Source organism: Suricata suricatta, chromosome 1 (genome assembly GCF_006229205.1).
Source record: "Suricata suricatta isolate VVHF042 chromosome 1, meerkat_22Aug2017_6uvM2_HiC, whole genome shotgun sequence".
NCBI lineage: Eukaryota > Metazoa > Chordata > Mammalia > Carnivora > Herpestidae > Suricata > Suricata suricatta.
Window position 1 is genome coordinate 181,465,093 of NC_043700.1, and position 15,552 is coordinate 181,480,644.

At 44.3% G+C, this 15,552-nt stretch overlaps 1 protein-coding gene across 4 annotated transcripts in view; it reads left to right on the forward strand.

Annotated features, from left to right (window-relative positions):
- FAM184B (family with sequence similarity 184 member B) overlaps positions 1-15,552 on the forward strand; it is a 146,782-nt gene that overhangs the window by 109,749 nt on the left and 21,481 nt on the right. For all 4 annotated transcript variants that reach the window (XM_029948348.1, XM_029948338.1, XM_029948354.1 and 1 more), the window contains 3 exons: positions 1,829-1,932; positions 12,577-12,706; positions 13,426-13,638. In XM_029948348.1, coding sequence (XP_029804208.1) covers positions 1,829-1,932; positions 12,577-12,706; positions 13,426-13,638 — 447 coding nt within the window. The remainder of the gene's footprint in view (positions 1-1,828; positions 1,933-12,576; positions 12,707-13,425; positions 13,639-15,552) is intronic.

Consider the following 15,552-nt stretch of genomic DNA (forward strand, 5'->3'; position numbering starts at 1 on the left):
CAGACTTGAAGCAGGCTCCAGGCTCTGAGCTATCAGCACAGAGCCCAACATGGGGCTTGAACCCACGGACCTGGAAATCATGACTTGAGCTGAAGTTGGACAATTAACCAACTGAGCCACCCAGGTGTTCCAACATTAGCGACCTTTAATAGACATTGCAGTGGGGCCCCTCCCCCACTCATGCTGTGTTTCTCTCTGTCTCAATAATAAGTAAACATTAAAAAATAAATTAGAAAAAAAAAGTAACAGACATTGCAGTAACTGGAAATACCACCAAAGCAATTTCGTGTCCGGTTGAGAGGGAATGGGAACCCCAGGCCCCATCCTCCAGTCTCCGTCTGCCCCTTTCAAGCCCTGAGGGCACCAGGGCCATGTCCCAGGGTCTCTGGAGCACAAGCTGAAAACCACAGATGTAAGCAACCCCTTTGTTTCCCAGCTGATGAAGCTCCGGTCCAGCAAAGGGAAGAGGCCGGCTCAAGGCCATACAACTAGCTAGTGGAAACCCAGGTTACAATTTATCATTATTTCATGAGATTTGCCTGTAAAGAAATCTGTTCCTCATTTGTTCCATAGACAGTGGTTACTATAACAAGTAAAAAATCAAAACAAGAAAGTCTTTTTCATCTTTTAACTCTTTGGAAAGGGGAGACTGCTAACGTAAACAGATTCAATTCAAAGAAAATTCCAAGGCCTCAGTGTTCATTCATGGTTTCCACATTCTTCTCCTACCACACCCTGTTTCTCATGATGTATGTGTTATGCCCAGATTGCAATATCCCCAAAAACCGGAGACCACTGGGGAGACCGAGTCATGTATGCAAAAGCAAAGGGCATTTATTCGGGCTGAAGCTCGGGCTCCCAGACCTCACCAACACAGTGGATCCGTGCTGAGAGCCCTGATCAAAGTCTGGGTAGGGTTTTTATGGGGTTTGGAAAAGGTGGTTACAGAAAATTATGACACAGGTACAGTAATCCAATCATCATCATGTAACAGCCTTAGTAACAATTCTAACCATACACATTGTCCAGAGTGTTCGTTACTTTTGGTGGGACCCAATCACGACATTTAGTGTTTCTTTGAAAATAACCAGTTACAGGGTGGGCCAAGGACCCCACGTGGGGTGAGTAACTGGTTAATCTAGTATTAAACAACAGGTAACTATCTATGGTTTCCATCTACAGGCCTGACCTTAGGAATGTTAAGGGTGTTAGCTGGCCGCTTCTGATTGGGTGCTGTGAATGTGGTCACTTGTTGAGCAGTATGTGCCCTTTTCCTGCTATTGTCTAATGATTCTGGGAAACCGAAGCTTAGGCCTTTAAGCTCAGAGGGGAAACTTAAAGCCTGTCATGGAGCCAGTTTGGTTCAGACCTGTGTCCTTTCATATGGTCATTCAGCAAGTCCCATGTTCTCTGATCCTTTGTAATGTCACAGGCTGCCACCTTAAAACGGTGTCATAATAATAGCAGTTGTTCACACTGATCAGGAGCTGTTGCCAGCAGTGTTCTCTGAGCCCACAGTGGCCCCAGGGTCAGACTGCCTGATTGTATGTCCCATTTCTGCCACTCACTGATGGTGGGAGACGGGACAGGTTACTTACTCTCTCGGTGCTTGACTTTCATCGGCTGTGTGAATGCTCCGTGAGCTGAAAGACGGGACACGGGGTCAGGGCTGCTGCTAAGCCAGGCACTGTGCTGAGTATAGCCTGTGGACTGTGCACTGATCGTGGACCGCTGCGTGCTCTTTCTCCTCCGCTCTCTGGTTCGATAAGCCACAGGCTGAGTCAGGGAAGTGTACCTAAGTCTCATCTTGCAACTGTTTTTGCCATAGGATCCAAATTCGAAGCTGAATAAACCTCAGACCCTGCCCGAAGGAGAAGAGTGCCAGGATAAGGTAGCAGCTAAAGAAGGAACCAGCAGTGACGAAGAAGAAAGGTACAGGAGGCCGCGCAGGCTTGCAAGGGCTCCAATGAATGAGGACTCCGGTTCGGAAGGACTCATTCATTTATTCGTTCATTCATTCATTCACTTATTCATTCCTGAAATATTTACCACTGCCTTTTGCATCATGTCCTCAATACAGCTGTGGGCTTTACACAATTTATTTTATTTAATTGTTACACCAACCTAGAGGGGTGTAACAATTATAGATTTTATAGATTAAGAACCCAAGGCTCAAAGAGTGTAGAAAGCCTGTCCAAAACTCAGACCTGGACTGACCTCAAACCTCTGTTTCTTATTCCTCCAAGTTTTTTTTTAAACTAGGGGAGACGGGGGGCTTTGTCACCAATGGAAAATCCCTACCTCTATCACCTCTATTAGTCAGCTTTAGCTGCTCTAGCAAACGTCCCCACAGTATCCGTGACTTTTAACCCTTAGGTCAGCTATGTGTAATCTTGGCTCCTGGCTGAAGGTTACATGTTATTGTCTGCCCCAAACCTTGGGTAGAGTTCACGTCTCATCCACATGCTTTGTCATTCTGAGACTGAGACTGAAATATTAGCCCCTATCTAGGGCAGGTTGTCATGGTAAAGGGAAGAATCTAAAAGCAGCTGATGAAAATATTCAGTGGCTCTTAAAGCCTACCCTCAGAACTGCATTCTTTCATTTCTACTCATATTCCACTGGCCAGAGCAAGTCACATGACCCAAACTATCACTGGACAGAGAATATAATGTCCACATGCCTTATAGTCAGCTCTGGTTGCTATAACAAACACCATAGATTGAGTGGCCTAAACAACAGAAATTTGTCTCTCATAGTTCTGGAGGCTGGGAAGTCCAAGGTCAAGGTGCAGGTCCTGGAGAACTCTGCCCTGGCTTGCAGGTGGCCATCTTCTTTCTGTGTGCATACATGATGAGCAGGGTTGAGGAAGGAGGGTTAGGGGAGAGAGAGGATGGGAGGGGAGAGGTCTCTCTCATGACTTTTGTTATAAGGGCATTAATCTCACCACGATGGCTCCACCCTCATTACCTAATCACCTCCCCAAATCCCCATCTCCTGATACCATTACACTGGGCAATAGGTTTCAACATATGCGTGGTGGGGGCATAAATATTCAGGTCATAGCCTGGGGGAAGCAGGGTCTCTACCCCTGAATCAGACCAACGGCAGCGTGGGGCAGCCTACAGCCCAATGAACTCCCAGCTACCAGTGCTTTCACAGAATCCTCCAGATTCTGCCTCAGGATCTATGAAGCACAGAAGAATAGGAGTGAAGGACGACAGACTGGAGTCAGGTCTCCAGGCTAAATTCCGGTACTACCGAATTGCCACTGGCAGCCACAGATATTGTCCTGTTTAGAACTCATAATTCCAGAGGGAGAGATAAAGCCTTTTTCTTAAAAATACTGACAGAAACTTCAAAAAGTTCTCTAAGTTGTCCTGCTTGGGTCACATGATGATCCCTGAACCAAGCTCCCTGGCCATGAAGATGGAGTGCTCTGACTGGTCTGGCCTTTGTCACATGCCCTCCCCTGGGCCATCGGGGGATGAGGGTGGAGTGAGCTGCATCTGCACCCTGTGGACTAAAAAGAATCACATGGAAAGAGGAAAAGCTTTCCCCAGTGAGAGAATGCCACGGAGACCAACAGCAGGTGGCGGTCATCACAGCCATGACTTTTTCTCACTTAGTGGCTATATTGGTAAGGGGCTGTCCTCAATTACAGATGCAAAATGGAGGTGGGGGTTCTGCAGGTCATTCCCACAGGGGTGTTGGTGGGAATAGAAGAACTAAACAATGACAGGATAGGAACAGTTTTCTTTGTTCTAAGATCAAGGCTGCAGGACGGGGCGAGGTTGCATATTTAGTAGTTGCCTGCATGGGGAATGCTTGTCAGGAAACTGGGCTTTTTGGCATGGTGGCTCTAAGTGGGAGGTGGCTTTTCTACTGGCTGAAGGTCATAATCAGAAGAGCCTATGAGGATCAACTTTAATGGGCAGGGATGGGGACGTCAGGAGAGCCAGCTCGTTTAGTGATGGCGGGCAAGGTGGAATTGACTCCTTAGAAGATGAGGAAAGTTGAGGCAGTAGAATGGGGTCTAAAAGGGAAACTCCATTAGTGGTGTTCCAAGGAATAGTGATGTGATGAAAATAATAATAAATATTTATTGAATTTTGACATGTGACATGTGTATAACATGTTGGCACATTGAAAGTATTAACCCGTTTAGGGGCACCTAGGTGGCTCAGTAGGTCACACCTCCAACTTCTGCTTAGGTCATGATCTCACGGTTTTGTGGGTTTGAGCCCCTCACTGGGCTCTCTGCTGTCAGTGCAGAGCCTGGAGCCAGCTTCAGAACCTCTGTCCCTTTCTCTCTCTGCCCCTCCTCCACTAACATTTTCTCTCTCTCTCTCTCAAAAATAAATACACACTTAAAAAAGGATTAATCCATTTAATCTTCATTATGTAGATACTTTTTCTGAAGTACCTCACTTTAAAGATGAGTTAAATTTAATGTTAAATAACTTGCCCAAGGTAGACAGTAGGATTGGATGAGTGTCTCTTACTCCGGAATCACACTTTTAGCTACATCTCCATTTAGGGCAGCTGGAAGAGCCACAGGTCTTCTGCCTCTCCAGGGTCACTTGGTCCATTAACAGTTGGTAATAAGAACCAAAACTCCCGCTTCCAGCCATGGGCTTATGGTCTGGTACTAGCTACTCTTTCTGGAAACAGCTATGAAACTGGAAAAGACAGGGATGCCTGGGTGGATCAGTAGGTTGAGTGACTTCAGCTCAGGTCATGATCTCATGGTTCATGAGTTCGAGTCCCACATTGGGCTCTGTGCCAACAGCTCAGAGCCTGGAGCCTGCTTCAGATTCTGTATTTCCCCCTCTCTCTGCCCTTCCCCTGCTCAGCCTCTGTCTCTCTCTCTCTCTCAAAAATAAATAAACATTAGGAAAAAAATTTTTTTAACTAGAGAAAATGTATGAATGCACACTTGAGTAATGGGACAACATGCAGGGAAGGTTTCTATTCCTGAGACGGTACCCGTGGGTCAAAGCCCACGATCCCCCCTCCTGCCTCTGGTCTTCTGCCTGCGGGTAGATGCCAGCTGCAGCGGGGTAAGTGAAGTCAAGCTGAGAAGAGGAGTCAGACAGCGGGGCTCAGGACTGCTAAAGCACTAAGGTGGCTGGAATTTGTAAGGCAGGCTATCAGAGGAGATGGTCCTGTTGGGGGGGAGGAAGGACAGAGATCTGTAAGAGCACTTTCCGCAGGTCTTTGGCCAAGGGCTTGGGAGAATATCTACAAGATGAGACTCCACGGGGCCCAGATGTGTGCTGCTGTCATGGCACTGAGGAAATGAGACTACCAGAGGGCGTGCTGAGCTGGGAGACGGTGCCGTCCCCGCACTGCGGGCCTTCGGTGGAGACCTCTTGGAGGTTGGACTTGGGGGTAAGAAACACATCCTACAGAATAAGGGCCAAAACTTAGAACAGAAGACAATATTAAAGGCACCTGCTCTAACAAAAGACAATTCCAAACCTAAAAGGATCAGGAAAGACCTTCAGTAGCTCAACTGCCTGGAAGAACAAAAGTCAACGCTTCCTTTTTAAATTTATTTACTTTGAGAGAGAGATTGGTTGAGGAGGGGCGAGAGAGAGGGAGAGAATCTCAAGCAGGCTCTGTGCTTGAGCCAGATGTGGGGCTCAGACTCACAAATGCAAGATCATGACCTGAACTGAAATCAGGAGTCAGACATTTAACCAACTGAGCCACCCAGGGCCCCCCAAAGGTCAACACTTTTGAAAAGCAGACATAGACTCTGTATTACTTACCTACATGTACTATATTATCCACAACCATCATACAATAAAAACATTATGAGAATGCAAAAAAGCAGAAAAATATAATCAAGAAGAAATATCAGCCAATAGAAACAAGCCCTAAAATGACCTGCAGTTAACAGACAAGGACTTTAGAACAATTGTAAGAGCCATGTTCAAGGACATGAAGGACAGGAGAGGTGGTTATAATCGTTGAACAAATAGGGAATGCAGCGGAGGAATGAATACCTTGAAACAAAAGGAAACTCTAAAGTATAATATTCAAAATGAAAATCTCACTGGTGTGTATAATAGCAAATCGGAGGCCATGGAAGAAAAGTTAATCACTTGAAGACAGTGGAATGGAAACTGCCTTATCCAGAGAACGAAGAAGAAAAATAAAACATTTTAAGAAAGAGATCCTCAGTGACCTGTGGGACAAAATCAAATGGTCTAACATGCATGTAGTGGGGGCCCAAGAGGAAGAAGAGAAAGAAAATAGGTAGGAAAAAAATGTTTGAAAAAAATATTTGAAAACATAATGGCTGAATATTCTCGCAACGTGATGAGCGACATCAACTTACATATTCAGGGAGGTCAGCGAATTGCCAGCAGGATAAATCCAAAGACAGCATCACAGATGCATCCTAGAAATCCCTAGATACATCACAGACAAGTGCTAAAACAAATATACCCCTCCCTAAAATCTTAAAAGCAGCCAGCTTAAAAAAGACATTACAAGTACAGGGGACACTTAAATTCTCATGAGTGCTAATGACAATAAACTTGTCCTTGGCCTCCCAGTCTCATTCTCTTTCTGCGTTCCAAAACAAGCACTTGAACAGTATCATTAGAGTACTAAAAGGAAAAAAAAGAAACCTGTCAACTCCAAATTCTAAAATCCAGTGAAAATGAGATTGAAACCAAAACGTATTCGGGTTCACAAAAGCTAAGAGAATTTTCCACCAGCCAATCTGTAATATGATAAATGGTAATGGGATTTATTTAAGCTAAAAGGACGTTATTGGATTTAAACTTGGATCTAGAGGAGAAAATGAAGAGCATCAGAAATGGTAAACGTTTAGGTAAGTTTAAAAGCCTCTTGTTTTCCTTTCTTTTCATTTCTTTAAATAACATCTAACTGCTTAAGAAGGAGCATAATGATAATGATATTAAGAACCATATTTTATTATGGGATTCACAGTGTATGTTACTGACAATATATGGCTACATTGGCACAGAGAACAGGGATAGAATTATTTTGTTCATTTTTTTGTTTGCTCTCACTTCTTTTTTAATAGCAGTATAGTTGACAGACATGTCAACAACAACGTAGTTATCCCACAGCTCTATACATGATGCTACGCTCACCACAAGCATAGCTACCATCCGTCACCACACAACACGGTCACACTCCCATTGACTGTGTTCCCTGTGCTGTGCCTTTCAACCGCACGACTTCTTCATTCCACCACCGGGAGCCCGAGCCTCCCTCTCCCCTTCACTTGTTTTGCCCAGTCTCCCCACCACCTCCCCTGTGGCAACCATCAGCTTGTTCTCTGTATTTATGGGTCTGTTTCTGCTTTTTGAAAAATGTGTTTGTTCATTTGCTTTGTTTTTTAGATTCCACATATAAATGAAGTCATTTGGTATTTGTTGTTCTTTGTCTGACTTATTTCACTCAGCATAATACACTCTAGGTCTTTCCATGTTTCACAGTGGCAAGATCTCATTCTTTTTTATGGCTGATGGATATTCCATTGTATATGTGTATAATATACCATAATATACATGCACACATTATCTTTATATACATATATATCCATCCATCCCCTATTTTCTTTATCCATTCATCTATGGATGGACTCTTGGGCTGCTCGGACAGGGATAGGATTAATGGAATTATATTGTTGGAAGGGACTTAGGTTTTACATCAAGAGGTACCTTATTAACTCTAATAGATTGTGATAAGTTAAGGATACAAATTGTAATCCATAGAGCAACATTAAACATTAATACAAAGAACTAAAACAATTTAATAAAGGGACTAAAATGGAATACTGAAACATATTTGCCAGTAGGAAGGTAGAAAGGAAGAAGAGAAGATAAACAGAAAAAAAAAAAAGGATTGGGCAGGACACAGATTTAAGACCAACCATTTCAATAATTATAATGTATATGAAACATACCGTCTAAAAGAGAGAGATTGTCAGGGAGGATGAAAGGCAAGATGTTGCTGTACACTGGCTACAAGACAGACATTTAAGTAAATATAAAGACACTCTTATGAGCAAAATTGTATTCCCTGCAAAACCCCTATGTTGAGGCCTGAGTACCTTAGAGTGTGACATATCTAGGGACAGGGCCTTTAAAGAGGTAATTAAGTTAAAATGGGGTTCTTAGGGCATTCCTAATCCCACACAACTGGCATCCTTCCTTGTGAGAAGAGGAGACCAGCACACACACAACAGAGACAGAGGAGCAGCCACGTAAGAACACAGCAAGAAGGGAAGCCTCGGAAAAAACAAATATGACACCTTGACCTTGGACTTGTAGCCTCCAGAATTGTGAGAAAATACATTTCTGTTTTTAAGCTGCCTGTCCTGTGGTATTTTGTTCTTGCAGCCCTTGCACACTGATAGAGGCACAGATCGGTCTGAAGGAAAAAGATGAACTATACCATGCAGTTAGCAGAAGGAAGCTAACGTGGCTATATTCATATCAAAGTAGCTTCAGAACAAGGAAAGTTATCAGGGATGTAAGGAGATATATCATAATGGTAAAGGGGTCAATTCATTGGGAAGACATAACAATCCTAAATGTGTTTGACCTGCTAACAGAGCTTGAAAAATAACAAAGCCAATAGTGAGAGAACTAAAGGGGAAAATCCACAATCATAATTGGGGATTCATGTCCTAAAATCATCACTGCCTACCCTCAACTTGCACAGATGTTCTTCTATGCTTTTATAGTTTTACATTATATATTTAGAGCTAATCTTTATGAAGTAGGGATCAAAGTTCATTATCTTCATATATTTATCCAGTTCCAACACGATTTGTTGAAAAATTTTTCCTATCCCAATTGAATTGCCTCAGCACTCTTTTTTTAAGTTGGTTTATTTATTTTTTGAGAGAGAGAGTGCACACATGTGTGCGCATGCAGGGGTGGGGGGTAGGGGAGAGAGAGAGAGAGAGAGATTGAAAATCTCAAGCAGGCACTGCACTGGCAGCACAGAGCCCCACCCAGGGCCTGCACCCACGAGCCACCCAGGTGCCCAAATTGCCTCAGCACTTTTAGCAAAAATGAATCTAACATCTTTGCATGTGTCTATTTCCAGACACTCCATTATTTTTCATCGATCTATTTCTCTCTGTGTACATTGATACCATACAGTCTATTATTTTAGCTTCATAATGTCTTGGAATCAGGTAGCCTGACTCATCCAACTTTGCTCTTTAAGAGTCTTTTTTCTTTTTCTAGGTCCTTCGCCCTTCCACATCAGTATTCAAAATAGCTTATTTATTTCTACAAATAAGGCTGTTAGGATTGTATTCGGGATTGAACTACATCTACAGTTCAGAAGCACCTGGGTATCTCAGTAGGTTAAGCATCTGACTTCAGCGCAGGTCATGATCTTACAGTTCGTGGGCTAGAGCCCAGCATCAGGCTCTATGTCAGTTCAGAGCTTGGAGTCTGCTTCTTTGTCTCCCTTTTCTCTCTGTCCCTACCCTACTTGTGCTCTGTCTCTGTCTCTCTCAAAAAAATGAATAAACATTAAAAGAAGAAAAAAATAAAAATAAATAAAACTATAGTTCACTTTAGAGTACATTAACATCTTAACAACATGTAGTATTTCAATCATTATTATTCTGTCTGTAAATAAACACTTTTTTGCTTTTCCTTTTCTCACTTGTAGCTCTTTTTCTTACTTTATAGGGCTGGTGAGGACAATGTTAAGTAGTGAGAGAAAAATTTTTGCCTTGTTTCCAATCTTAGGAAAGTGTTCAACATTTCAGCATTAAGTATGGTTTTTTTTGTAGTTTATCATAGATTATGTTTTTCAGGTTGGAGGACTTCCTTTCACTAGCTATATTCCCCCAATAATAATAATATATACTTTTTTATTATCATTGAATTTGAAATAGGCAGTTATTTTTTTTAGGACATGAAAACATGAATCATACAAGAAAAAAATTGACAAATTGGTTTTCATCAAAATTAAAATTTCTGCTTACTAGAAAAGTACTATTAAGAAAATAAATCTACAAGCTCAGAGAAGTCATCCAGTCTGTATCCAGAGTATATAAAGACTTCCTATAAATCAACAATAGCAAAGATAAATATATTTTTAAGTGTATAAAATACTTGAACAGACACTTCTATTAAAAAATTACAAGAAACGGGGTGCCTGGTTGGGTCCGTCGGTTGGGCATCCAACTTCGGCTCAGGTCATGATCTCACAGTCCGTCGGTTCGAGCCCCATGTTGGGCTCTGTGCTGCCAGCTCAGAGCCTGGAGCCTGCTTAAGATTCTATGTCTCCCTCTCTTTCTGACCCTCCCCCACTCACTCTCCATCTCTGTCTCAAAATAAAATAAAGACATGAAAAAATTACAAGAAACAGACACCTTCCATAAGCACATGAATATGTGCTTCACAATAGACTCATCAGGGAAATGCAGCCTAAAATTACAGTGAGATACCATTTTGTACCCACGAGAAAGACTAAAATCAAAAGGATGGAAGATACAAACCATTGGCAATGATGTAGAGCGACTGAAACTCTCATACATTGCTGGTGGGAGTGTGACATGGTGCAGCCACCTCAGAAAGCCATTTGATGGTTTTGTAAAAAGTTGATCATTCACCTACCAGCAATTCCCATCCTAGGTATTGAAGCAGAAGAAATGGAAACACAGATCCATGAAAATACTTGTACAGGAATATTTCTAGCAGCCTTATTCACAACAGCCCAGAAATGTAAACGACTCAACATGTCTATCGATAGGACGATTGGTAATTGAATCAAACACTACTCAGCCACGGAAAGTGTGCCCCACAGACATACTCAAAAATGTGGATGAATCCTGAAGACACCGTGTTGAGGAAAATAACCAGACACAGAAGAATACATACCATATGATTCCCTTGTAGGATGCTGATGATTGGGAAAAAGTATTCTTTGGTGATGGAAGTCAAAACACTGACTACCTGTGAGTGGACATTGGCAAGGAGAGGGTGCAAGAGGGGCTTTGGAGTAATGAAAGTGTTCTAGATTTGGATTGGAATGTTGGTTTTATAGTCGTATATATTTGTCAAAATTCATTGAATTATAGACTTAAGATCTGTGCATATCACTATATGTAAATGCTATCTCAATAAATCGTTTCAAAAATAGTATCTGAGCCCCGGGAGGAAGTCCAGTGTCCTCCCCAGGAGTCGTCCAGGCAAGCTCACCTGGTCCACACATCCAGCACGGTCACGTGGCTTCCCACTCTGGCTGGAGGCCTCTTCTGTGCCGATCCCACTCCGGTGGTCTCCTAATCCTTGGTTTGTTACATACCCGGAGCTCAGACCTAGGAGGCTTCTTTTGGTTTCTCCTTAAAGGTAGTTCTATTTAGCACATCCTCAAAAGCTTGAGGCTTACCTAAAAGAATCAGAATGCAGAGAGAGAGAAACCTTCTCTCTTTGCTAAATGTTTGGTTAGTTCTTTATATAATTCTTACTATGTGCCTGGCATGGCTTCAAGCTTTTAAAAGATATTTACTCCATTAATCCTTACAACATTCCATGTGAATGTTACCATTATTGACCGCCTAAGACAGATGAGGAAACTCAGGCCCAGATAGTAAAGGCCCCATAACTGGTCCACAGGAGGGCTGTTGATCCTGGAGATTCTGACTCCAGTTCATGCTCTGAACCGCATCGCTGTGCTGCTCTTGGCCTCCTGTCCTCCCTTTCAGGGGCCCCTGCTGACTATCTATTCCTTATCCCCCCACAGCTAATGCCCATGTTGCTCGGCCTCCCCACCTCTGCCAAGCCAGAATCCCTCCTTCTCAATGCCTTTATTCGCAGATCAGGGTCCTCACCCCCTAGCCTCTGGTCCTCTGGCCTCATGTCCTTGCTGGAGGGAGAAACACCACCTACATCCCAGCAATCTCCGCAGAGATGCCCACGGTAGGGCATTCTTTCACGTTGCTACACAGGATAAGTACTTAAAATCCCAGTCTCAGCCAGTTATATTTGAATTTCTCGGCTGGTTCAAAACTTCAGCATTAAGTAGGGGAAGGTCTCCTCCAAAGACATCCATGAGCATCTGTCCTGGGGGACACAGAACTACTGCAGCTCTAACCAGCGTCTTCTTGTTCGTGCTGTCTATGTAAAGGCCTGTTTGCAATCCTCCTGTATTCCTGGGACAGTCAATAAAAGACATGAGCATGATTTGAAAAGTGCAAAGTGCTGTAATTATTTTTTCTTTCTTTTTTTCATCTTCAGGAAGAGTTGTGAAATGAGACCATAGAGACCGCTTTTTCAGAGCTCCCAAGGGCCCCATAAGTAACTCTTAAGCTCCCATTCTGACAGCCAATCATCATTTATTAAGTACCCACTAAAACCATTGGGCTCCAGCTGAATCCTGATTGTATCCCAAGCACATTAACACTTAGAATGGTGTGTCAGGTTACTTTTTACAGCCAAGGAAAATGTTTCTCACCCCACTCACTGCCATGGCAGCTCCCCTCTCCCAGCCTGACATGGTCACGTCGTTCTCCACCCAGGACCTTTTGTGATTTTGGCCTCTCTCTCTTCAAAGGATCAAAGTGCCCCTCAAGGAAGGAGGTGGCCTGCCACCTCCGCTGAGCTCTTTGCTGGAGGAGAAGGCACCTGACCTCCAGCGTCTGCAGGAGGAGTGGCAGAGCCAGAAGGCCAGACTGCAAGCCCAGGTAGGACAGCCGTGGGGGGATGGGCTGTCAGGCTGAGGGAGACCCTGCCTCCTCCTCATCCCTGTAGACAACCTTGGAAATGTATGCGAGGGCTGGTTCCTGTCCAGGCTGGGGAGGGCTTCCAGGTCAGGGCAAGGTGGGATTCTTGGTTTTATTCATTCATGCATTCATTCAATACATCCTGTGGCTCATGAACACCTACCATGAGCCAGGAAACCTTCTAGATGCCCAGGATACATGAATGAACAAGTTAAACAAAAGTCCTGCATTACAGTGTGTATATTACAGTAGAGAAAGACCATAAATACTATACATACAAATTAAGTAAAGCACATGGTATATCAGAGGATGATAGGGTTCCAGGAAAAAGAAAAAACAGAGCACGGTAAGGATTGAGGGCTGTCTGGTGATGGGGGGCGTGTAATACTAAACGGAGTTGTCAGGGGAGACTTCGGTGGGTCCCCTCTTTGATTCCTCTTGGATGGTTTACATCCCAACCCACCTGCTTCTCTCACCCGGCGTCTGTGGCTCTAGCTGAGAAACCCCCAGGAGACTGGCCATACCCAGGTTTTCAAGGTCACAGGCACCCTCCTCAGAGTTCCCACAGACAGAGGAGGCTCAGGTGGGATGAGGTGTTCAGAACACTTATTGTTTTTAACTATCGCAGGAAGGGGGAGGGGAGGGGACCCAGCCTGAGGGCAGGACGCCCGGGTGGGCAGGTCTCCCAGATGCAGCAGGCCCTGGAGCAGTGCGCCAGCAGCTACAGGGATGACCTGCAGGAGCTCAAGCAACTCTCTGACCACGAGAGGGAGAAGCTGCAGCACGAGCTGCAGGAGACCGTCCAGCAGAACCAGGCCATGAGAGCCCAGCTCGAGGCCTCCCACCAGCGGGCCCTGCGCATGCTTGAGAAGGCCAAAAATCAAGAACTCAAGGTAAGGGTGATAGTTATGAAGTCCACAATTTACTGAGCGCTTGGCATGCAAGCACCTGCTGTGCACTATATGGGGTGCCTTTTGTGCATCGGCTCCAATCCCCACGTGAACCTTACAAGGTCATTGTTATCATAGTCCCTTTTTTCAAATGAGGAAAAAGGCCCAGAGAGTTTTACTGACTTACTCAGGGTCCCACAGCTAGTAAGTGGCCAAGGAAGGATTCACACATGGGTCTGTTGTGCTTCTTGTCATGCTTCTCCCTATTTGCATGTGACCTTGATAACATAAGAACAACTTTCTGACTTGGGCAATGTGGTGTGTGATGCATACTGGGAGAGGCAGGCTCAGCCCAGAGATAAAAAAAAGAGAGGGCAGCCTGGAAAGCTGGGATGAGGTGGTCAGCCCACGAAGATGTGAAATCCAGCAGGAGCACGTTTCATCGATCTCCTACCTCCAAGTTTCTCAGAAGGCCTGTGCTCCTGTGCTCTCGGGAGCTGAGTGTCCTACTGTGACTGTCACAGACAACACACCATCTTCCTTGATCATGGCAGTCTGCATGCACTGATGAATGACTTCTTTATGTGATCAGATCTACCAAGTGAAGCTCCTTGAGGCCAGGAACCATCTGGATTTGTTCATCACTGGTTCTCCCCCTACTTCATGATAGTTGCTTAGCAAAAGGTCTCACAGAATTAAATTTCAATTTTTTTTAAGTTTATTTATTTATTTTGAGAGAGAGAGAAAACACAAGTTGGGGAAGAATGGAAAAAGAGAATCCCAAGCAGGCTCTGCATTGTCAGCGCAGAGCCAGACACGGGGCTTGAACTTACCAACCATGAATTCATGACCTGAGCTGAAGTCAGATGCTTAATCCACTGAGCCACCCAAGTGCCCAAAGTCTCAAGTTTAATTTCCCATTCTAGGGGTGCCTGGGTGGCTCAGTCGGTTGAGCAGTCCACTTCAGCTTAGGTCATGATCTAATGGTTCGTGGATTCCAGACCCTTGGTGGGCTCTGTGTTGACAGCTCAGAACTGGAGCCTGCTTCGGATTCTGTGTCTTCTCTCTCTCTGACCGCCCTGCCCCACTCACACTCTGTGTCTGTCTCTCTCTCTCAAAAATAAATAAATTAAAAAATTTTTAATTTCCCATTCTATACATTGGTACTATTGATACCCACCACTTTGAGATATCCATAAATAAATGGAAAAAACAAGTTTCTGGTTTTAAGGTGGCAGAATAAAGACTTTGAATCTTTCCCTATTGGAAACCATCCAGAAACCAATAAGCATACTCTTTCCAGAGCAAACCAGGAGGCATCTGTGCACTTGAACCACACTACATGAGGCCAAGAAAGAAATGGGGAACTAGTGTTTGGAGAGCAGAGGCGCTCGAACCCAAGTGCCTGCAGAGGGAGGAGGCTGAGAGCCCGGCCGATTCCCGTGGCAGACCTCAGGAGGCTCAGACCCTGGAGGTGGTGGTTATCACGGAGGCAAGAGTGGGTGAGGACTATGACTTACCGAGAACCTCAGAGTCCCATCCAGCTCAGCCAACACAGCCAAGCAATCATCTCTCCCTTAATTAACAACAAGAGACAGTGGGGGCAGGGGGAAATGCGTGGATAAACTAATCCAGAGAGACTCTGAACTAGGAAATACCAGTCACAGAGGCTGGGATGAGGCCTGGGTCTGAGAACAGGTGTAGGCAAGAATCTGTCCACTGAGCCATTAGACAGATTGCTGTCACCTCTGTCCTGTTCCCAGAAGTGCATTCACCTGCTCAGCTCCAGAAGGCAAGTAGCTAGAAGTTAGCCCCCTAAGTAGAAGACTGGAGAGCGCTCTCTGGAGAAATTAAAACATCCTAGAAAAAAAGACGTGTAGATTCTCACATTTGTGGGCTTCTAGTCAAATTGCTGGT